Source organism: Hippoglossus stenolepis, chromosome 2, assembly GCF_022539355.2.
Source record: "Hippoglossus stenolepis isolate QCI-W04-F060 chromosome 2, HSTE1.2, whole genome shotgun sequence".
Taxonomy (NCBI): Eukaryota; Metazoa; Chordata; class Actinopteri; order Pleuronectiformes; family Pleuronectidae; genus Hippoglossus; species Hippoglossus stenolepis.
Genome location: NC_061484.1, coordinates 13,940,115 through 13,963,353, shown reverse-complemented (window position 1 = coordinate 13,963,353; position 23,239 = coordinate 13,940,115). Strand labels below are relative to the sequence as shown.

Below are 23,239 nucleotides of genomic sequence, written 5' to 3'. Positions count from 1 at the left end.
TGGTGTGACATTGAATAATAATAATACATTTTATTTCACGGTGCCTTTCACCCAAGGACATTGTACAATGCATCATATGTGAAAACATGAATAACAAAAGTTGCACCAAAGGCTCAAATCAATTCTTATTTTGACAAACTTTACCTCCACTATTATCTAATGTAATACAGCATGAGTGAAAAATACTGTATACACTATGTATATATGCAATAAGTGAAACTTGTACCTATAGTGGTGATTTTCATTCCCATGTGCATACATAGTATCAACAAAAGGCATCTATGAAGTGAAATTAATTGTGATGTTTACCTTCTCTTTAAAGCTAAATGTTTGCTTCTCCCCTATCTCTGCCAATAATAAATAATGACAACAAACTTTATTTAGCATATATATAGAGTTTAAATAAATTTCAATGGGAGCTTCTGTTGCATAAAGGAAAGCCTGATACTTTTATCAGGCTATTTTTTTTCTTCGTAGTTGTCATTTGTGTTGTTTCCATTGTTTTGCTCTTTAGGGATTTAAGGTGTCATTCATGCAGCCTTTATACATGAAAAACTGGCTGTTGCATTGCCTCAGTTAGTGACCTTTTGGTAATGGGAGTGTTTTCACTGCACCTTGTGTTCCAGCCTGATTATTCACAGGTAATTGTGTGTTAGTTGCCAATCATTGTCTGACTTTTTAAGCCAGCTGCTAAAAAAAACAAAATAGGCTTCGCTTCCATAATGGGTCTTCGTTTCTGGTTAATAATTAGATCAGTGATTTGATTCTGCATCAGCGGGGGCCAAGCTGGGCAGCACTAATGACTTCCAAATAAACAGCAGAGCTGAGAGGAGCAGGGCACTTACTGCTGCAACGCAGTGACATCAGCAGTTTCACCGCAGAGCTCAGCCCCCTGCCTGCTGCTGCTTTCAGAAACAGCTCAGTGAGCAAATAAACCGTACTAATGATGACACTCAGCAGAAAGTCAGCGTGGTCGCAGTTGTGGATTGATTTATTGTTTGTTTGATTTGCTCTGTTTGAGATTGAGGCTGGCAGTAGTGAGTAGTGTTTTCCAGAGTCATGATGTGATGTTCAAGTGAGTATTGTGTCACCAGAGGAATGAGACCATCGTCTTGTCGTGTGACCACCAGATTAGCTGAGTGATGTTTGACGTTGTGAATGATTGAGAACGATAGATGATGGAGGGATAACTCCTTACGCTTTCAGTGATGGTCTTTGGTCTTGCTGCTCTTTAAGTAGAGTAAAGGCGATGTTTCCTTAAACCTACTATTTACATATAGGTATGTCATATGTCCTTATCTTTTTGTTTAAGTTTGGCTGCAACTAAAATAAATTTGGTTTTATCAGAAATAAAAAACAGCTGTATGTCAAAAAGTCAGTGAGTCAGACCCAGTTTTTGGTTGGATTTAGCATTTTTCACTTGTGATTATTAACTAAAGTTTAATATGATCAAGGTTTGCTATTCCAGACTCATGTGCACGGTGTTCAGACTGAAATCACAACAGAAATTTTCAGGGTACATTTAAAAAGTGACTTATTAACAGGTGATCATTACTGATGAATGACAGCACAGGACAGAACAGCTTTTTTAAAGATTATTTGGGGGGTATTTTATGGTTTTATTTGAAAGTAACAGGAAGTGTCCCGGGAGTCAGAACCGGGGTCTTGCTGCTCACTGCACTAACCAAGCAACTATCAGGTCGTGGAAGATCAACATCTCTACTTGTTATGGCCCAGCGACTTCTGCTGCATACTATTGATGACATCACGCATTGAAATGAAGATTCTTTTCAACTGCCTGTCAAAACAAAAGTATATTCTCATTTGCATCTACTCTTTAATATTTATTGAATGATTTTATATACAGCACCAGTAATATGTACATTGATTACAGTTCATGCCGTTGCGTTTGAGGTGTACAAAGGCAACTGGACTTGCTTGTGTTTTCTTGAGGACGTTTCACATCTCACCCAAGAGGCTTCTTCAGTTCTGACGTCTTCAGAAAACACAAGAAAGCTGAGTTGCCGACATACACTTTTACTTTTGGAAATACCATGATCTGGATGACTGAGAGTCTTCTCAGACTTAAGGTTATCACAGTTTCATCGACAATATTGACTCATTTCTAGACATTTTTCTGTCTGTTGTGTAAGGGGATATCAGGGTACATTAAGAATCCTCTACCCCACTGCTCAGTGGATCAAATGATCCTGACTCTGCATGTTTGCGGGAGCTTATGTTTCTTTGGGGTGATTTTAGCTCGAAGTGGTAAAGGAGAAAGTTTGATCGACTCAAGTTTTGCCTGTTTAGCACAACATTGGCGCCAACACACGCAAAGCTGTTTTTCTTTTGTTTTTAATCAAGCACCGTTTGCATCTAATTTTCAAGGTGGAAGGCACAGGGTAGTTTTGAAGTTGGTTTTGATGGAGATAGATGGATATTTCCTTGAAAATTCCTGATGTCAGTGTAGCAAAGTCTAAACTGCACCCTTTCTCCTTGAAGTAGCAGCCATGTCATCCTAGAGTGGAAATAGATCAATAATGAATTACATCAAAATAAATGTTTTGAATCCAGAGATAACAATTTTAAGCGATCCTGCTTCGCCAATGACGGGTCGTATAGGAGACGCCTTTGTGAACACACGCACTCGTTCACCCACCGCAGACTATGTGTTTGATAGAGCACCTTGAGAAGTCCAGTATGATGCAGGAGAGAGGTGTGGTCCGTTCTGCTCTGCTCATCTGCAGACCCGGATCACATCCAGATGTCCACCGACAGGGCCGCGCAGAGACTGGGCGAGGTTGTTTCCTTTCCACTCCCTGCGCCACATGTCCTCAACAACATGCATGGCCACCAAACTGGCAGTTTATCACAAGCTATCAATTGAGCAGTATCCCTGAAAATATGTACTCTAATAAGGAGGGGGGAGAAAAATACGGGAAGGTATGATTTCACTGGTTCTTTCCCACCACTGTCTGTAAAGCTAGATGACACAACACTTGGAAACAATCACTTTATAGACTGTGTGTGTTCTTTGAAGGGATTGGTCTTATTACTGTCTTTTATACAGTTATGGGTTTATTAAGGGTTTTTGTGTGATGCTCTCTGACCTCAGATTCCCTAATATCATACAACTTATTATTACCTCCAACAAGGAGGTTATGATTTCGTCTACATTTATTTGTTAGCAGGATTATACAAAAACTACAAATTTTCTACTACTCAGGATTATGCAAAAACTAAGTTTGTGAAAGGTTGGAAGAAGGAAGAACTCATAAAGTTTTGGTGTTTTCATTCTTTCATTAATTTCTTAGAGAATAATTAATGGATTTTGATTTAAAAGAATCCGACTTGTTTAGGGGACTTGTATTTTAGAGTGTGTGAAATTTGGTGCAGATCCAAGTAAAATTCTAGATCTGATGAATTCATATGTGGTTTCATAAGGGGGCTGTTGGGCCTTGGCGGAGCTATACACTCTACTGAGAGCCATTCTAGTTATTAATTGCATTGATCTTTACATAATTACATCATGTTTTTATTGGATGCAAGATATATTGTATATTTAACACTACATAAAGACATTTATTTAAACAAAGGCAAAATGAGTGCCGTAACTAAAGTCAACTATGGAGTCATGAAACTTAATATTTAGTTCATACATGTGCTCCATGTTCTGGTCATTTGTAGCTGCAGCACTTTGCAAGGTGTAAAGCCAAAACCTCATTTAATACAATATATTATATAAATGTCAACTCTAACTATTTTGAAAAACGGTTTATAATTATTATTAACCTTAATATTGTGTGATTACAGTTTTGTCTTCTTTAATGTAAATCCTATGTCATATATTAAATGCTAATAAAGTTTTGTCCTGCAGCTAATAATACATAATGAAATGACAGATGTAGTCATTGAAAGCAGCCTTTTACATAACTCTTACTATGGTCATGCGCATGAGAATTATGTGGAAAATCCTACATTATAACTGTAAAAGGAACAGGAGCACGAGGTGACAGTGTGTAGAAATAGTTCATAAATCATTTGAAGTATCAGCCATTATGTAGCTGTTACTGTGACCACTGTTCAGTATTACCTCACTGGATTACCTGCTCTAAAGGAGGATGTTGAGATTTGTCTACATTTTGTTTGCACAGCCAAGGCGCTGCTATATTTTGGGAGAATGGCCTAGTGCGTGTGGTATGTGTACAATTTAACGGCAAAGTGATGTTGATACTGTGCTGTAATTTTTCCCCAGAGAGCTCTTGTGGGCAGATTGTCCAGGGGAAGCACATTAGCCATATGTGTTGGTGGTATTGGTGGTTGGGAACCTCTGCAATTTCAGCTGCCAGTTCCTTTGGCTCCGGGCGAAGGATTCCCTGCCATTTAATGGTACCTTACACTGACTCAGGCTTGGCTCGGCAGGTTGCTTTTTGGCTAACGCAAGTGACGGCGGGAACAAATCTCCCCCTGTGTTTATTTAATTGCTAACCGCTCCGGTTTGGAGGCCACGTTCAAAGGGCCGACGAGCAGAGAGCTGCCTTGCGTTCCCCTCAGCCTCAGGGTAGCATGGGTCATCCCAAATAATGAGTGGAAGGACTTACTTTACCAAGTCTACCTCAACCCAAATGTGGTTCCCATTTAAGCGCAGGGGGAAGATTGCACCTTCATCCGCTGAGTGTTTTTATGTGTTTATGTGTGTGGACATACATCTGTTCTTTAGCAGCATACACACTAGTCTCAGGGCACGCACACAACTCTGTGTGTGTGTGTGTAAGTGCACCAAAGTGAGTGTGTATATTTGAGAGTGTAAGTGCCTTGTCTGAGTGTGAGATCATTGTGTTTGTACTGAAAGTGTATTCCATATGTCCAGCACATGTTGTCAGGTTGTGATTGGCACACCGGCCACATTTATATCTGCATGAGGAGCATGGAGGCCACTGGCCAGTCTGTGATGGGATGGAGTTTTAGGTTGTCATTAGTGCAGGACCTCACACACACACACACAAACTGACAGAACACACTTTTGTGCTTGAGAGCAGGGTGGGCTAATCTTACAGATGCACTGTACAAAGACAGTTCGGCGAAGGAGGGTAAGATTTCCCAATTTGAGTGAGGGAATGAGACGGAAAGAGGTCGAGGGAAAGAAGTAACGATCTAGAGTCTGAGAAGGTGGGTTAGATAAATGAAAAGTCACTCAACTCACTTATGAGGAACTCAATTAAAGATTTAGAATAAGAATGAACACGTGAAATTGTTAAAGATGGAAATAATATTTATTTATCGACCATTTTTCAACATCCAGGTAATAAAGTGCTTCAGACTTGGCAGCGAATATCATAATTGTCAAGAAAAACTTCAACAGTTTGTGCTGGCTGTGTTTACACATGCATTTGTGTTGATTGTGTTGATTATTATTATTAGCATTGTTTTGACTACATTGACTGTTTTGATTTGTCTGCTTTACACAAGCTGATCTCAGATTACATTTTTTAAAGAGTTTCTTTAATGATAACGCTGGGCTTTTATATATTGATGTTTGTCATTGATGCTTTATACTAAATTATTTGCACAGGCAGCTCTAGACATAACATGTACATTGTTATTACACTGAAGAGGTTTTTAAAGGAAGTGTATTGAAGACATTTCTTGACCTCACCCACCTAACCTTCAAAGTGATTCTGCTGGAAACTGTTGCGAGTCTTTAATCTTGCTGTAAAAACGTGTCACCTTTCAAGTTGGAAATACTTTACACCCGTTCCATTTATTCTGTCATCTGATAACCCAGCATGTGTGCAGTCAGACGCAATCTACAGACCAAACAGAGGATGAGACTCACCCGAGACAAAAGGCGAAAAAACACAAACAACGACCCGGGTTTGACTCACAAGTAAAACAAGAGGCTCTTTATTGGCCTCTTTTTTGTGTAAAATGTTTTATGTGTTATAAGCGCTTCATAGATGAACAAACACGTGCCCCTTAAAAGGCTTTTGATCTGTTATCTAATCATTCTCATCTGTTTCACTCTTGGCTTAATACCAGTCTCCCGTTTGGTTTCCAACCTTCTGTTGTTACACATTTCGGAGGGAATCTGCTCTAAGTGGTTTGACACACACACACACACACACACACACACACACACACACACACACACACACACACACACACACACACACACACACACACACACACACACACACACACACACACACAGTTTATTAAAAATATCTAATATAATTTTGCAGATTTTGTTTTGTATTGTATTATAGAATAAAATGGAATAGAATAGAACTTTATTCTCCACCCAAGTGGAAAATTTTCTTCGTGTACCAATAAACAAACAATTATAAAAACTTTCAACAATGACAAACACAGTCATTAAAACAAGTGACAACATAAAACAACATAATAATAAGAATGGGCAGTCAGTAAATGACAGATGACACATGACAGATCAATGTTTAGTGACCATGTAAACACTATAACCATTCCTTCTTTTAAACCTTCAGCAGTAACACACAAATCTGCAGATGTCCTGCAAGAGATTTATTTTTAAACCTAACATTAGATTAGAAAATTGATCAAATAAATGATAATAACAAAAGCGTTCTTGCTGCTGCTGCACTTAAACATTCGAGTCAATCTCTGTCACAATCTTTTTATATTAAATTCAAATAGGAGGAATCGTAAGTCAGAATCCAGAGCCATCTCTCTCCTTCATGCAGCCCACACATGAAGCCACTAGTGGGCAGTAGAGGCCCTGACCAGTTGTGAACCTCAGTGAAAACACTCATGCTTACAACTACCTAGTGAAATGATTCATGGCTTTGTGCTTTTTCATCTGTGGGATAGATGTGTTGTGGTGGTGGAAAGATGCAAGTTTGCATGGTGGGTAACCAGGAAGTTGTAGGATCTTACACAGGGTTTGTAAATTAGTTTGACTTCCTTTGAGGAGGTTTCTTTTTTCTACCTCCACCGTTCAGCGTCATCTCCTTTTCGCTCATCAGCTGGAGAAGCTGGGCAATTCCATGACGGCTGTAGGTGCAGCTGTTCAAATGGCTGCAGTACATGAGATTTTTGCTGTGCTGTTAGTGTGTGTTATTCATTCATGGGTATTGTCCGTATGCATGTGGTTTTACTCTCTGTGTCGAAGGGTCAGTGCACGTGGCCCAAAGTGGAGCATGTGCTCCCTGCATCATATTTTGGCTGTTTGCTCAGTGCCCTGCACCACTCCTGGCTGTCCACGAGCGATGTGGGAGGCTGTTTCCTCTCAGGATGGGAAGTTGTTTCAGCCGTGCTATTGGCCAAACATTTACTCTGGCCTCCATCTGCAGAGCGAAATTACCCTAAATACACCACATGCTCGCAAAGATTTGCAGCAATTATTTGCATCTCGTCTGTACCCCCCCCCAGGCCTGTCAAGTGTTTCCCACCTCAGTCTTCACTAATTTCTTATTCAGATATGTGTCACTGGTGTTTTCAAGCGTATCGTCATTCTTGTTTTATTATGAGAAAATACGATTGGCGTGGCAGGTACGCAAAATTGTGCACAACTGACAGAGATAAAAACAGTTGTTGGATGCATATGTAATGCTGGGATTTGTATTTACTGCCATGTTCTCTGATTTCAACAATGTGCTTCTTCACATTTCCTACTATGCTATTTCTGTCACTTACAATTACACTATAAGAATAGTTGTCACTGAGAGCCTTGTTTCTTCTTGCTTAGGGACACTTTTACATGTTGCCGTTCAGCTGCAAGTGTTGTAATCTTGTGCGGCTTCAAAACAGTTTGATATCTGCATAAAACTATACTGCCATGCCTTAATGTGATGATTTTCGAATCCATCATAACACTTGAACTTCATTTGAAGCAAGCTTTAAGAGGTTTTAGTGCATCGTGTCGGCGAATGCAAGTGGCCAGAGGCATTATGTTTTCAGGTTGTCTGTCCGTCTGTCACATTTGTGTGAACACAATATCTCAGGAACGCCTTGAGGACATTCAGTTTGACTCAAAGATGAAGATATACGATTTTGGTTCTCAATGGTCACTTGGGTTAGGGTCTCAAAAAACATGTTTTCATTGTGAATGCAATAATCCCAAGAACACCTCTAGGGAATCCTTCTAAATTTGTGACAAACATTCACTTGGAGTCGAAGAGGAATCGGTTTGATTTTGTTGACCAAAGGTCATATGTCAAGGTCATGGTGACCTCATGTTGTTGTTTTCACTAGTACTCAGAGATTAATTGATTATATTTCACTGGTCAAAGGTCACGATGACCTCATATGAATCTCGAAATAAAACGTGTATTTATAGACTGAAACTGCACTGGTTGGCGGAGGCATCATACAACCACAGGATGGTAGTTGTTACACCTGCTTGTTATCTTGCTATAATCTACTCCTTATTGTTTTCAAGCTCCTAATAGACCTCTCTATCAGAGGCACCACTGATTAGGACTTTGAATTTAAGATCCACATTGAAGGAGTCTTCTAAAGGAAGCTCATGCATAGTGCATGATCCAAAGTAAAGTCCAGATTTCATCCCACCTTATCTGAGAATTTTCCAGGCTGAACAACAACATGGTGATGTTTCATGTTCCGTGTCCCCACTGATCTTCAGCAGATAAATACCAGCTGGCCCTGAACTCTGTTTTTCCACAATAAAACATCTGTACCAGGGGTGATACAGCTCTGTATCTGTTCCTGCTCCTGTTCCCCCTCTGAACAGCGCGTGGGTTAACACTGTCTGGGACACAAATGCTTGTCGGAAGCGTGTCATATCCGGGAAGCGTGAGCGTGTGCCTTCCACTATTCGGGGTGTGCCTGTCTGCGTAACGCTCTCAGACCAGAGTGTGTATACATGTGCGTTTGTGTCAGCGTCTGTGCGTGAGAGCATACGTGTCTCCATGCGTGTGAGTGCATTATGAGTGAAACAGGGTCTGGCATGAAGATCAAAGTCCCTCCATAACTCCTTAGTCAGTCAGTCCGCTGGCAGGCCAGCTAACGTGTTGCTGGGAAGCTCCACTCACCACAGGGGAGGTTGAGTTATTAGACTCAGATCATTTCCATTAACACAAAGTTGTTCAGTGACACTATTTTCTTGGTCTCTCTCCTTTTTGTGTTTATGAAAATATGTTTACAGCTTGGTCTTAATTAATGAAACTAATATGTAATATTTTTGAAATATGCCTTTGATACTTAAGTACAAACACAACAGAGTAGATTCAATCTTGCAACGTTAAAGAAAGTGAAAATAGATCCTGGATCTGCCTCCTGACCTGGATCCGAACCAAAGTTTTATCCATTCTTTCTTGACCCATACCTTCCACAGAATTTCGTTGGAAATACAGTTGTTTTTGTGTAATCTTGCTGATAAACCAACAAACATACAAATGGACAGGGCTAAAAACAACCTCCTGGGTGGAGGTAAAAACCTACAATTGTCACTGTCTTACTGAAAAATCATAAATCTGACTTAAAGATTCAGTGTAAGATTTAGGTGAGAGGAATCTATTGGCTGAAATTGTTGCCATCATTTTTACAGTAACCCAAACTGGACAAACTAAACACCTTGTGAGTTTTTATGACAACTGAAGGCTACCGCATGTTCTCTTTCATGGTTGGAAGGGGAGGGTGAGATAACGAGTATTCAGCTGCAAAATGACACTTTACCACTAGATGTCACTAAATTCTGCACACTGAGCCTTTAATATTAATTATACCTTTTATTTATTGGCTGTGCAATCTACGGGTTTGTTTGAGAGAAGTCCTGGTAAAGGTGTATTTTAAACGACTGCAGTTTCCGTTTGCAACCATAAAATCACTCACTGTCATAAAATGAACTGGAAAAAGAAAGAAACTTGAAAATTTACTTTTCTCATCACATGGATGTCTGAAATTACTTTTACCAGACTTTGTGTTGGTACATTACAGATGAAGTCATATTAAAGCAGGTGAAATGCTAATGCTTTGAATGTATTATAATTTAAAGGAGAATGCAATTACCAGATTGCTCAGTACATACAGCGACAACTGTGTGTGAGTCCTGAAAGAACTTAACTGTTCTCACGTTCTATGAACCTCTTTCAATCAAACTTCTTCTGTTTCAGATATTTCATTAGCTCCAAGCATCTCAATATGCCCTCTTGGGTGTCCTTGCTAATGACGTGTGATGGTAGTGATGAAGTGTAACAGCAGCTGGTTTGGAGGTGCTCTGCCAGTGACAGGGTGGTCCCTGCCTCACACTGCTGCCTCCGCCTCTGCCGCAGCCGACACCGCCGTTGCTGCTGCTGCTGCTGCTGCTGCTGCTGCTAATGCTAATGCTGCCGCTGCTGGCACCCTCATGCTCATCATGCACACATTGTTCAGTGGCACCTGGCCATAAGAGGGGAAATGGCAGAAAGCCTAGTGATGATCAGACTTCTCCCCATCACTTCTGTTGCTCTTTGCACTGTTTTTAAACCCTTATCATTAATCCTCAAAATGGCAGATCACATTGCTGATTATGTATTGATTTTTTAATGCAGCGGTATAAGATCAGTACTCGATCAAGTCCAGGTACTGGAATTGGTGTCACGAAGTGAAAAATTAAAAATGGTATCTGAACATCTCATGCACGGCAACGAGCTCATAATTGCAAACCTTATTTCACTCAACACATCTCTAAGAGTCCTGACAACATGTCCTATTCTGCTGATGAGGTTTTGTTTTCATTCAGCCGGTATGATAAAATGACAGCTTGACTCCCTTGTTTTTTCTGTTTATGTGCACAGGGCTGATCATTTCCAGTGTTTGCTGACTTGAAGTATAGCCAGGTTGTTTAAAAGATGATTCAGTGGTGTTGTAGCCATGCTGTTCTCCCGAAAGCCCCAGATTTCCTCTGTTCAAGGATACATTGTGTTGTTCTATTGATGCATCACAGAATGGGCAACTATTGGAAGAAAGGAATATAGAAAATACATAATGAAAAAACAAATACTGTCAAATGACTCCATAGTTATGCAAAATTTGAAGTGATGGAATATAGACAAGCGTCATGTCAGGGTGAAAGAATATGGATAATGTTATTGCTGCCAAGAAGCCTATGTTTTAGTCAGTGTTGTTGTTTAGCAGGATTACACAAAAACTTCTTAACTGATGGAGGGGTATAAGGCATGAACGAAGGAAGAACCCATCAAGCTTTGATGCAGATCTAGTTCAGGGCGTGGATCCAGTATTTCATTTTTCACCTTTAATATTGTGAGATATGCAATTTGAAATTTGGTGCTGATCCAAATAAAAGTCCTGATCTTGTGAATTTAAATTTGGTTTCTTGAGGGGACTATTGGACCTTGATGGAGGTATGCACTCTACAAGGAGCCAGTCTAGTTATTAGTTCATTTTAAGGGAATGACTCTGTTGACTGAGCTTATGCCTTTAAAACCATGTCTAAAATATGTATGTACAAAAAGTGTACACAGAACTTTTGTAGACTGTAATTTACTTATCTTTGTCTCTTAGCCAGTACAACCTCCATTGGCTGTATGTGCTACGATTTGAACGAGTGTAGTTTTTTCTCAATTTTTCTTCAAATAGAGGTTCAGCTTTGAGAAAGTCATTCATCAGCTGGTCATTCTTTTTGGTGTCCATCATTCTCAATGATGGATCTTATAGCAGGGTTATAGAGGTGAAACTCTCTGTGGACACACAGCCGGTTTCAATTTCATAATCGCCACACAAATGGTTAGTATTAAGGCTGGAAATGTGGAGGTCGTATATGTAATGGCTATCAAAGTGGTCAGTCACTACTGTTCCAGCTATTTGATACTGATATCCTTAAAAGCCCTGCTCTGGTTTGGTTTGGATTGTTTTGAGTAATTTGTCATTTTTATACTTGATTCTGATTTGTTGGAGAGTGTGCAGTCAGATATTATAATAACTGCTTTGTTTTGCGGTAACAGCATCAGTTATATTCTAAATGAATATTCAGAGGTGGAAGACTACTTCTTGCAGCTGTCAGTGGGCTAAGACTGCTCCTGCTGGAGTAGTAAAGTTACATTTATTCAACCTTGACAAAGACAGTGCCAACACAAAGTTTTCATTGAAAGAGTGTTTTGCCACACAATATGAATAACAACATTTCGATTCATTTGGATGGACTATGAGATTCATTGGGGCCGGGGGCGGCTGATGATGTCCAGCGGTGAGACTAATCTGTACACATGTGGCTCTGCACTTCAGAAGGCCAGATGTTTGGAGGCTAGATTGCGTGTACGGTGTTGTCCTCACAAACCCCACCAGCACATGTGCACACAAAATACACACAAAACAAGATTGATGCCAAGAAGACACACTACATACTCCAGAGCGAGGTCTATACCATTATTCACATAAAGCATGGATCAGTGTATTGTGAGATGGAGTCCGTGTTTACGTATGCGCTGCCAGTTTGTTCTGATTTTAGGATATTACCTCCTCTATTTCTAAGGGAGTTGTATAAAGTAGGCAATTAAAAGTTTAGCAACATTATTAGCCACATTTCCCATCTTGTTTGGTTCACGTTTTGCATCTCGCCAACAAAAGCCTGTGATTGGCGCTAGATTGGCAGTCGCCAATCCCAATGTATGAGCTCCTCGAAGACGCGATTTGAGTCTTGCATATGCGTCATAGACTCCAATCAAATTTCCAGCCTATTGGAAATCTAGTCGGAGTTGGCGACAGCTCGGGCTAAACCCATTAAATCAGAGTGCAGAAGTGGGAGAAGGTGGTCATGGTACATGTATTGGTGAGATGCCATCTGAACTTTTATGCAGCACATGTCTGTAATTGGGGAAAACAAGCCTTAAACATGCATGTGAGGAACGGGGTGACACCAACTCAGTGCAGCTACATCGGGTTCGGGTCGGGTGCAGACTGTGCTAGGTTTAGACAGAACTGATGGCCACTGGACCGTTTTACCTCTCATCCAGCTTGATTTACCATTCTGTAGGATGTAGGATGACACATAGCAGGAGGATCAGTCAAACTCACAGTATCACTTTCCATGTGTATTTGGAAACCAGACATATGAGTGGGGGGTTTCTCCTGATGTGTAGTATGTGACCCTCACCGCCATTCAATCCTCTCAGAACGACTCAAGACAGCTACAAGTGTGAACTCTGCTTAAGTGAGCTTTTCAGTGCATCATATTCTTTTTGTGTCAGAGAAATGTGACTTAATATTCACTGATTTCTAATGAATCTCATTTTGAGTGGTTGGCCCCTTGTTGAAATGTAGTGGCTTTTTTGAGACTATTGGTGTTGGACACCAGAGAAGAAATCAAGTCATTAACTATCCATCACCAGTGTGAATATTCAAACAACAACAGGAGGCCCAGTGTGAATAAATAAACTGACATTTTTATTGGCATGCTAAAGGAAGAAAGTGGCTGTGTTTATACTCCTCACTCCTAACATATCCGATTGGCCAAAAACATTATTAGGACTGTTTCTATACTCCGGCTTGTCCTTCACAGACAGAAATCACACAGTTCAGTTTCAGAGATTGAAATATTTGTTGGCCTTTGCCCTCAGTTTAAAAACTGGTTTAACTCTACGATTTTGTCTGAAACTCCACCTAATCCTAACTTACCAAAGGCCTTCAGGTTGAGTAACAATAAGCAACTCCGAGCAAATGAAGAAGAAAAAAAGAGAAATAAGTTGAAAGAACCTTTTCCAAGACTGTGCAACTTCTTGTAAATACCATAATTGCCCTGAGTTGTATTATCATGCTGAGTGCCTCTGGGTTCGCCAAGTGAAGTTCCAGTTACATCCAGAGATGTGTGTGTTTTGGTTGGCAACAGAGCACTACCCTCTATACACAGTCAGTCACACCAGCGCCAATTGGTAACAGTTGTGGTCAGCCCCCCTCTGCACTACAACAACGGATAGAAGAGGTGGGTTGTGTGGGGAAAAAACTGTCTGTCTTTACTTTCCTCTTTCTGCATATCCTCGGGAGAAATCATCTCCTGAATAAGCACAACAGAATTAGCCCCACTGAGTCAGATTGCATTTAAATCGCCGAGAGAAAACAAGCATTTTCTCTGTTCACTATGCCCGCTCTGGGAATGAGTCCTACAATAACACACAGAGTTAATACAGCACATCCTGGAGCCACACTGGGGTGTCACTGTTTATGGTAGTGCCTCCACCACATGCGCACATACACACAAACCAAAACCGCCGCTGCTGCAGCCTTTGCAAATACGCCCCAGCAAATCAGAGGCCCGAGGCGGGTATGGATGCGGGATGCGGGAATTTAATAATTAAAATAGAGACCTGCTCCCAAACATCCCAAGTGTCGTATTTGCTGTCTGACTAAGTAAGGTTTTATAATATTATGTGATTTGCTTTGAAATGGATGTTTTTGGACTCTAGCAAGAGTTGATTAGTGAGGATCCTTTACTGTCATGGTTGCGTACTCGCAGAGATTGCAGTGCTGCATGGCTCTGGATCCAGGCTGAATCACTTCCTAAAAGATGAGACCAGAGGAAATTCTACACACGATGCTTCATTTCTGAATCCTTGAACCTCAACCTTGAACGTGCACTCACACACAAGCTCTGTGTTTCTTTCTCTGTTTAGTTCTTTCCCTCTGCATCTTCGCAGGCCTGTCATCACCACTCTCATCTATTTATTGAACGATAATTAAAACCCAATGAGCAACATTCATTCACAAATACTATCTGGGTCTGTTTGTTGTCCGTGCTGTCACCTGACAATTCGTTTTTTTCCATTGCCCTTATCCCCCACTTGACTTTGTCGGTCTGGAAAATGTATTGCAGCTCTGCAGTTCTTTAATGACCTTGGACCTAGCTTGTTTTGTTGTTTGCTAAATTGAATCAGACAACTTACTAAATGCTAAGAGATGTGGATTATGATTATTATAAAGGGTGCTTGGAGGGGATAACACATTCAGATATTAGCACCAGATAGTACATAAACCATAATACTTCAATGATGGCAAAAGGTAAATGAAATAATATTTGAAGTAAATCAAAGATTGACTAAAAACACAGCACTTCTCACTTTCTTTTACGTCACTTTTATTTTCTCAGGCCAAGTATGATAAACAGTGACCTCTTGTCACATTATTTTTGGATATGACCATGACCTACTATATGTAGCAACCGGCAGATATGAATAGCAAGCTTATTGCAAGATGACAGTATTTCTTCCAAATATCTAGCCACACTTTATATTAGTAGTCAGTATATTTTCTGGGGTGGTGGTTTCTATTTTTAAGAGGACTCCGGCTGACCGTCAAACCTCTGGTTCAATTAAAATTCCCTTCTGGTCTGAGATCAGTCTAGTCTGGGTCCTGAGAGTTTGCCCATTTAGTCTGTGGGTGGACTTGAAGAAGGCTTATGACCCTGAGTCATTTGGTCCTTGTATAACGGGAAAGACAGCTGCAGTGACGTCATCTGTAGGAAGTATGCCATAATCTCATTGAACATTGGGCTGTGCTTTGTCATAGATTCTGTAGGTGACTTTTTTTCAATAGAATCTCTGGGTGACGCTGAGATTTCATCTGTCTTTATAGGTGACATGGTTATGATGTCTTTTTCAGACCATAACCTTCATTCCATACTCAATGTAAAACAGAGGGAACCAGAGTCAGAAAATGGTTTATTCCATCCTATGTGTTAGAGGTGAGTCAATGCTCCACGTGAAAGGGAGAAGTATCTTGGGCTTTTGGGCTTACACTACAAAGGGCAATAATTTTGTTGGTTTGTGAACATAGCATTAATCCATGCTGTTAGGGAAATATGAACAATCAAAGTTTAATGTTAAGTTTCAAAACATTAATAAGAGGATATAGAATATAACAATCTCTACGTTATGCTTGAATGCTTGATCACTCATCCCTAGTGAAGAGGGAGCTGAGCCTGAAACACCTCGTTTTACTGGTTTATCATCTTTCCAAACTTCCTGTATGCTCATAAAACTTGGGTAACAACTAAAAGAGAAATATACAAAAAAATTCAAAACAGTGCATTACAAGAGCTAAGCCAAGAAGAGACAGCAGCTGGCAGGGCTATTGTGTCTATGTAGCACATTCAGTCCAACTATGAGGGTGGTGATTGGCCAAGCTATGAACACCCAGAAATGAAGTGAGGATGCTACATCTGCCTGTCTAAGGACGAGTGGTATCCTTAAACCGCATGTGACTCAAAACAAAAAAAACATCCAGTTTGTACCTTGGAAACAAAATAATCAATTAGACTAGACCGTAGCAGTCGATCCTTAGGAAAGTAGGTATCTATGTTTCCGCTGACATGTATGGAAACAGAGCTGTTTGCTAGTCAGCCTCTAGAGAGCAGGATGCTCACAGAGAATGGGGGTTTATATAAAAGCTGCAAAGTATTGGAGCTGAGATGAAATGGCGCTGAGATTACGCAGGAAGATAGCAGCATGAGTAGGTGACGTCATATGAGAGCAACATCTGTCTCCTATTGGTGTGAGCGCTCCAGGGTCCTTGCAGAAGGAACCTGAACACAGAAGTACAAAGAAGGGCATGGTTTTATGCACATTGTTTCTGGTCTGAGTAAAAAGCTCTGCTAGTAATAGAAACACTGAGTAGAGATCTGGTTTTCCTGTCTCTTTCTGCTTAAGTATCCGTATTCTAGCAGAGGATCATGTACCCTGGTAAAAGCTGTTATCTCAGTCTTTCATACTGTGTTGTAGGATGATTATAAAATGTAATTTAAAAGCTAATTGTTGCTTATGACTGCCTGAAGTCTTTGTAGACATCAGTAGACACCTTGTATTTTTCCGGGTGATGCAGCCTCCTTCAGCTCTTGCTTGTTGTGGGGTCTCTTCTTCTCAGTTGGACTCAGATTAAAGCCACTGCCTTGTTTGACAGATGAGTTGGTGGCTTTGGATCATGAACTGTTTCTTTTTTTCTTGAACAATTTCCTCTTATAATTTAATTTTTGTGAAGTCATGGAAGTGGCGAGCATTTTAGAAGTTGTTTCTTCGAGTGATTTTCATTATGTTAGTGTTTCATTTATGTAACACTTACATCATTTTTGCTATTGACATGATATACTCAAAGTTTTTTCAGTAGTGCACGTCAGTCACCAAAATATAATGGTGGCCATGAAAATAATCAAAACTTTATTCTCAACATTTCAAAATAATCAGGACTTGTAAATTAGCATTTAAAGGGAGGGAACATATTGTCCATTGTGCAATACAGGGAAAATATGCTCATTGAAATGCATCCCAATGCAACAGGCAAACAGGAAAAATGAAATGTTTGTGTGTCTTTGAAGGGTTATCCAGTGTAATAGCATTATAAATAAACAATTCTTGCCTGGAACAGGCCCTTCTTTGTGGTCTGGCAGATCCAAGCCAGGGCCAGCAGCTGTCACACATGAAAACAAAAGTGGGAAATTGGAAATTATTTTGTTAGAAATATAACATGATAACAAGGGGACTTTAATGACTATTGATGTGAAAAGACTACAATTCCTAAAAAATTATTCAGCATTTCATTGCAGCTCTACTCAAAGCTCACGTCGAGCACTGCCGCATTTCGGCATGGTTGGGAATTCCTCAATGAATTGAATGCAGGGTCAGACCTGATTCTAGAAACCAAAAACATCCTTTATAACTATAGTTGGCACCAATGGTTGTGTCTACACCCGTCCCCTGCCAGCGAAGGACTTTCATCCTTCTAAATCGTTGCCTGATGCATAGATGGTGATGTGGGAGTCTCCGAGGTCTCTGTAAATACGGCCCTCTCACGTCTCCCATCTCCTTGTCCTCTCAAACTCTGGCCCTCCAAACTGACTCGTTTTACTTTCTTTCCTGGAATTATTCATGCAACTTAATTATCTTGTCAAGCAGTGATGGCTCTAAGTTGAGGAAACAGGTTTTCCCACCATTCCAATTGGAAGGCAACACGAGCTGAAGACAGTGGCGCTCACAAAGACAAAAACTTGAAACGACCCCAATCGCCGACCTGTGGGAATCTGGTCACATAACCGATTACTTTGAGAGCCGCCCCAAAAAAAATCTCTCACAGATTTTATTTTATTTGACCATATTGCAGAAGCAAGAAGAAATAAAAGGTACCACCCTCATTTTCCACTCTTTGCAAAACTTGTCAGAGGCTGATAAGAGTCTGTGAGGAGTTCCCTTTTCTTTGACTCTGTCCTGGCTTCTGTTTCACTGGCTTTTTTTTATCGTTCAGCCACTTTATTCGGTTTTGTTTCGTCTTTTTCAGTTGAAAAGGAAATTGGACAGGACCTATAACTCCTGTTTGAGTCGGAAAAAAGGCCTAAAAAGAGACACATCGAGGAAAATAAGATATTTTCTGTCAAAGGTTGTGTTATGCCTACCTTGATGTGCTTGTGAAGACTGTGTAAGTCATGGGTTGCCATTTGCCTTTTGTGACTGGGCTTTGATTCAAAGCTTAAATTCTATTTCAATACAATCTCTACCCAGCATCACTTTGTAATGCCTTAATAAATCAAGAGTTGGGAAATCTTTCAGCAGTTATCTGTTTTTGTTGTTGGGCCAGACCTCTGGAGATGACATGTCAACACAGTTGCTTGTACTAACAAATCACACAGGCTTCCATCTGGACAACCTTCAAGTCAGGAACTCCTGCAGAAGGACCTCAGCCACAGTGCCAGACACACACATCACACACATACACACACACACACTCACAAAACACACACTTTCTTTCTTTGGACTCCCAGGCATAGTCCCTGAAGCCTGGGCCTTCGTCTTTAAAACACATGAACAATAAGGACCTGATTAAATCCAGAATGGATTCAGGAAGTAGTGAAACCATTTGAAAGGGGCGAGGAGGGTTTTCACACAGCCCACTCCCTTCATCACCGCCACTCATGTCTGTGTGTTGGCTGCCTCTGCCGTTTGAAGTTGTTGACTGCTCTGATGTCAGGTTCTGCACAATTTCTGTCACTTTATAATTTAGTGTAATTTATTCCGCAAAACATATTGGGAGGTCTTTTATGTAAGAAAATGAAAGAGAAAAAACACAATGAAGTCTTAATAATGGCAGATAACAACATAATACAAAGCAGAAATTAACTCTATTGACCTTCTCTTCCCTCCCTTTTTCTTTCTCTTTCTTCGTCTCTCAGAAATCATCGATGACGTTGCTAATCTCGTGGACAAAACAGACGACAGGATTCGAAATGAGACGCGAAGGGTGAAGCTGGTGGAGACAAAGTCAGCTTCCTGTGGTGAGACTTCTTTGTTTTTCTTTACCATCCACCATAGTGGGACCAAATCAGATCAACTGAATGAATGAATGATTTCCAAGCATCAGGGTTTTTTTTCCTTTCTGCAGGTCACAGAGCAGGTGGTAATAGACTACTTGGTTTTTAGAGGGGGAATCTCTGTGATAAGATTACATGTTATTTGGGTGCATCGAATTTATAGCTATACAAAGTCATCATTTGCCATCCAAAAATCTGAAGTAACATTCAGCAACGTTGGAGCTATTGCTGCCTCGAACTTCATCTCCAGATAGAATGGGTCTTCTATGGTGATGTGGACAAGCCACTTTGGCACAGATCATGTGGGAGTTGAATGGTGGGTGGATTGGCTCACGCCTGATAACATGCATTTTAAATCTCTCGTACTAGTCCTTTGAGGAATCTTCAAACGTCTGGAGAGGGATGCAAATCTGTCCCCAAGTCATCATTCTCTGTTGTCTCAGCTTCACATTTACGTGAGTTGAGTCCCTGAAAGGCTTAAGGAAATGCGTGACCCTCCCTCGCCATTACCACAGATCTGTGTGTTTAACTTTAGTTTTTTTATTGATGAAAAGATTGGGCTTCTCTTTTCTTCTCAGTGGGTATTGCTTTTTCTGAGGAACATGACTGCCATGAGAGGCGGGGCAGCTGGCTCAAGCCAACCTATGGAATGTGGGAGCGTGAGCCAGGCTGAGTTCGCCCAGTGAATTGCCAGACAAAATTGCTATGGCAAAGTCTGTATTGTTGTGCTTAGGAGACCCATTTAACAGGCGGTTGTGGACAGAGGCAGAGCAGGCAGTGGGGAGGTCAGCCCCCCAGAATACTTCCTTCTGTTGGTTGTGTCCCCATGGTGCCCGAGCGTGAGTTTGTTTGAAGATCCCAGAGCTTATATTGTGTAGGAATCAGGACTCCTTCTTTCTGTCGGTCTTTTTTGTTTAACGTCTTTTGCCAACATACCTCCCTCCTCCCTCACCTCAGTTCCAGGCTGAAGAATATTCATGTTGCATGAGTGTGTATCTGTTCGTGAGCAGTCAGGTGATACTGTGTGCACCTGTGTATGTGCAACTGTGCATGGTGCATGTATTTTGGAAGGCATCTGTCAATTTTAAATTAATGCATTATTTGCAAAGTATGTTCTTGTGCGTATGTGTGTGTGTGTGCCCTAACCCCACACACACACACACACACACACACACACACACACACACACACACACACACACACACACACACACACACACACACACACACAAGATGGAAAATTCCCTTATGGTCCTCTTCACTCTCACCTCAATGCTCTCTTTCTTTTTTTTCCATTCCTCTCTGTCATCTCCCTGTTCGTCTCCCCAGTTGTTTGACACTCGTCTTTGTGTCAAGCAGAGAAAGAATTGAAAATACTACATGCCACAAATTGTTTGGAGGTGCTTTTCCTCTTTCTCCATGGCAGTGTGTTTGCAATTCCTCAGCTTTAAGGCTTTATTTATTTTGAAACCACGTCTCATCCAAAGCCGGCATTTGATGTTATGTCTTAGCCGGGTCCTTGTTCAGTTAGGAACGTCTGGCTTCTGCCAGCCGAGAGCATACTTCACATAACTTGTAGAAGAGGCATCTTAATACTTACAAAACAAAGTTGTACTAAAAACTGGAAACTTTTCCAGAAATGTGAAAAATCTCTGACAATGTAAAACGATCAATATTAATCATCAGTCATCTGAACTCTTGAGTTAGGGGCAAAACCAGAGATCTCAATAAGCCGTTGAAAGTTGGAAAAAGAGAAATTTGAGCTACAAGAAGGGTCAACTTGAACGTGGTTCCTGTGGCATAATGAGCGTAACTGGTGCCTGTAGTGTTGTGAAACATCTATTGTGTAGAATCATACTGGATTCAAGTACCAGATGTTTGTCTTCTACTTGAGTAATTTGCCTCAATTAAAGGAGTTGCCAAGTTGAAATGCCACATTACTTTATACTTGGCAATAGTAACAAAGGCTCTTATAAAAAATATGATTTTATATCTTTTAGTGGGGATGAACTGGGCAGAAGGTGAAAGCAAAACAAACACCAAACTTATGTTGCAATTTCTCCAACAGTGAAAGGACAAAAGGTCTGATTCCTTTTTTAATAATAACAAATATTTCTTTGTTCTATGCATTAATATCATTTTAAACCAACTAAATGTATTCTATTTCTACATACATATACATTCATTTATACAGTATATACATTTTGCACACATGTATATAGTGGGATCCAAGTGGGGAAGTGGTCTTAGACTTTTGACCCACTAGACTATAAAGATGGATAACATGACGGCTCTCATATAGTGGAGCCAAAGCATGTTGTTCACCTGCTGGTGGCTGGCTGCAGTGCAGATCATAACCCCCACCTCCTCCCTGTTTGTGGATGGGACATGGACCAAATCAATTTTTTTTTTTTTCATCAAGGATGGTTTCTGTCATTTTAGGTGGTTCTTCTCAATTTGGTGTTTGTTCAAGTGGTAAGTTTTGTTTTAATTAGTTATTTAATGCTATAAATCAGCAAGTTGGCGGCTTTGGTATCTGGGGTATAAATATATATATATATATATATTAATATACAAACATAGTTTTTATGTTGCTTCAATGCTATGACTAAAATCAGATAAACTTGATTCACAAGTCAATTCCAGTGAATGCAGCTGATGTTGATGGGAATTGAGGAGTAGAGGCTTTTAGTTTGGTTGGATTAGTACAGCAGATTATTCTTCGGGACCAAAGCGTCTCTTGAGGAGTAAGTGTGAATTCCCTACCAGGCGTCAGTGCTCTTCTCATCAGAACTACGTTTGTTGAGGGCCACTTGAGGGCTCGCTTCTCAAGTAGGTTTGAACTGTTTGGACTAGAGGAGGCCTCTACAGGGAGTGTGGGTGATGGGAAGCATTTGACAGTGAGAAGAAGAGCATGCACAGAGTCTCTAATTGTAACTTGGGAGTTGTCAAGGAAATGCTAATTTTGCTTATTATGGAAGTCTAACTTTTAATAAGCTGTCTAGTTAAATCAAGAGAACTTTGATTTCAATTGTTGTTGTTTTTTATTGCCCTGACGTGGTGTACTGTTGGAAACCAGAAATGGAAATTGAATATGTTTCACATGGTCGTTTAAATTATATGTCGTGCTAATGATATTTCCTCGAATCCTTTTTATTGAGTGGCAAATTATATTAAACTATACCTCGAGAAATCTATAAATATCTGAAACACTTCTTAAAACCTTGTTTCTGCCAGACTTTGAACAATATAGTCCCAGTTATTATGCTCACACCCTAAAATGACACTATGGCACATATGGTTTCATCTACCAGCTGAATATGTGACGAGAGAATATTCGAGAATATTACAAAAAATATAAATTAACGAACATGAACCCTGGTTCATTGATCTGTCCAGACTGAAATATCTCATCAAATACTGGATGGATGGATTGCCATGAAATTCAATATGGACGTTCATGGTCCCCAGGGAATGAATCCTGATGACTTTGGTGATCCACTGAATTTTCCTCTCATGCCACCAGTCGGTCAAATTTTTTACTTATCTTAGGAAACATCTTAAAGTTTAGAAGATGGATTGATTTTGGTCCCTATTTATGAGTCCTGCTGAATCTGGTTATGTAGTCGTATCAGCACTAATTAAGAAATATGTATGTTTATATTTGTATCTTATCTGGGTGTACTAATATGTTCAACTAGCTTGAATCTACTGATACTAAAAACCACTTAAAGTTTTGTCTCGTCCTCCTCATGCTGTGAGAAAAATGATGAGCTTCATACCAGCCTTGTTAACATTTTTGCCCCTTGTTTCTTCGGAGGTCATCGTTGCCTTTTGTGGTCCAAAAATGGTCTTTGAACCATAAGCAGGGGCCAAGACGGAAGTAGTGAGGGACACTCAGGGGTTGTCTCTGTCTGCAGCGTTCTCACCAATTAATTCATTCTCTCTGTAATTTGTCTTA

The 23,239-nt window shown here is 40.3% G+C and overlaps 1 protein-coding gene across 1 annotated transcript in view; it reads left to right on the top strand.

The window, feature by feature from the left end:
• The window catches only part of stx8 (syntaxin 8), a 40,180-nt gene that overhangs the window by 12,317 nt on the left and 4,624 nt on the right, over positions 1-23,239 (top strand). Inside the window, exon 7 of the mRNA XM_035173882.2 lies at positions 19,142-19,243. Within this exon, the coding sequence (XP_035029773.1) occupies positions 19,142-19,243 (102 nt within the window). The remainder of the gene's footprint in view (positions 1-19,141; positions 19,244-23,239) is intronic.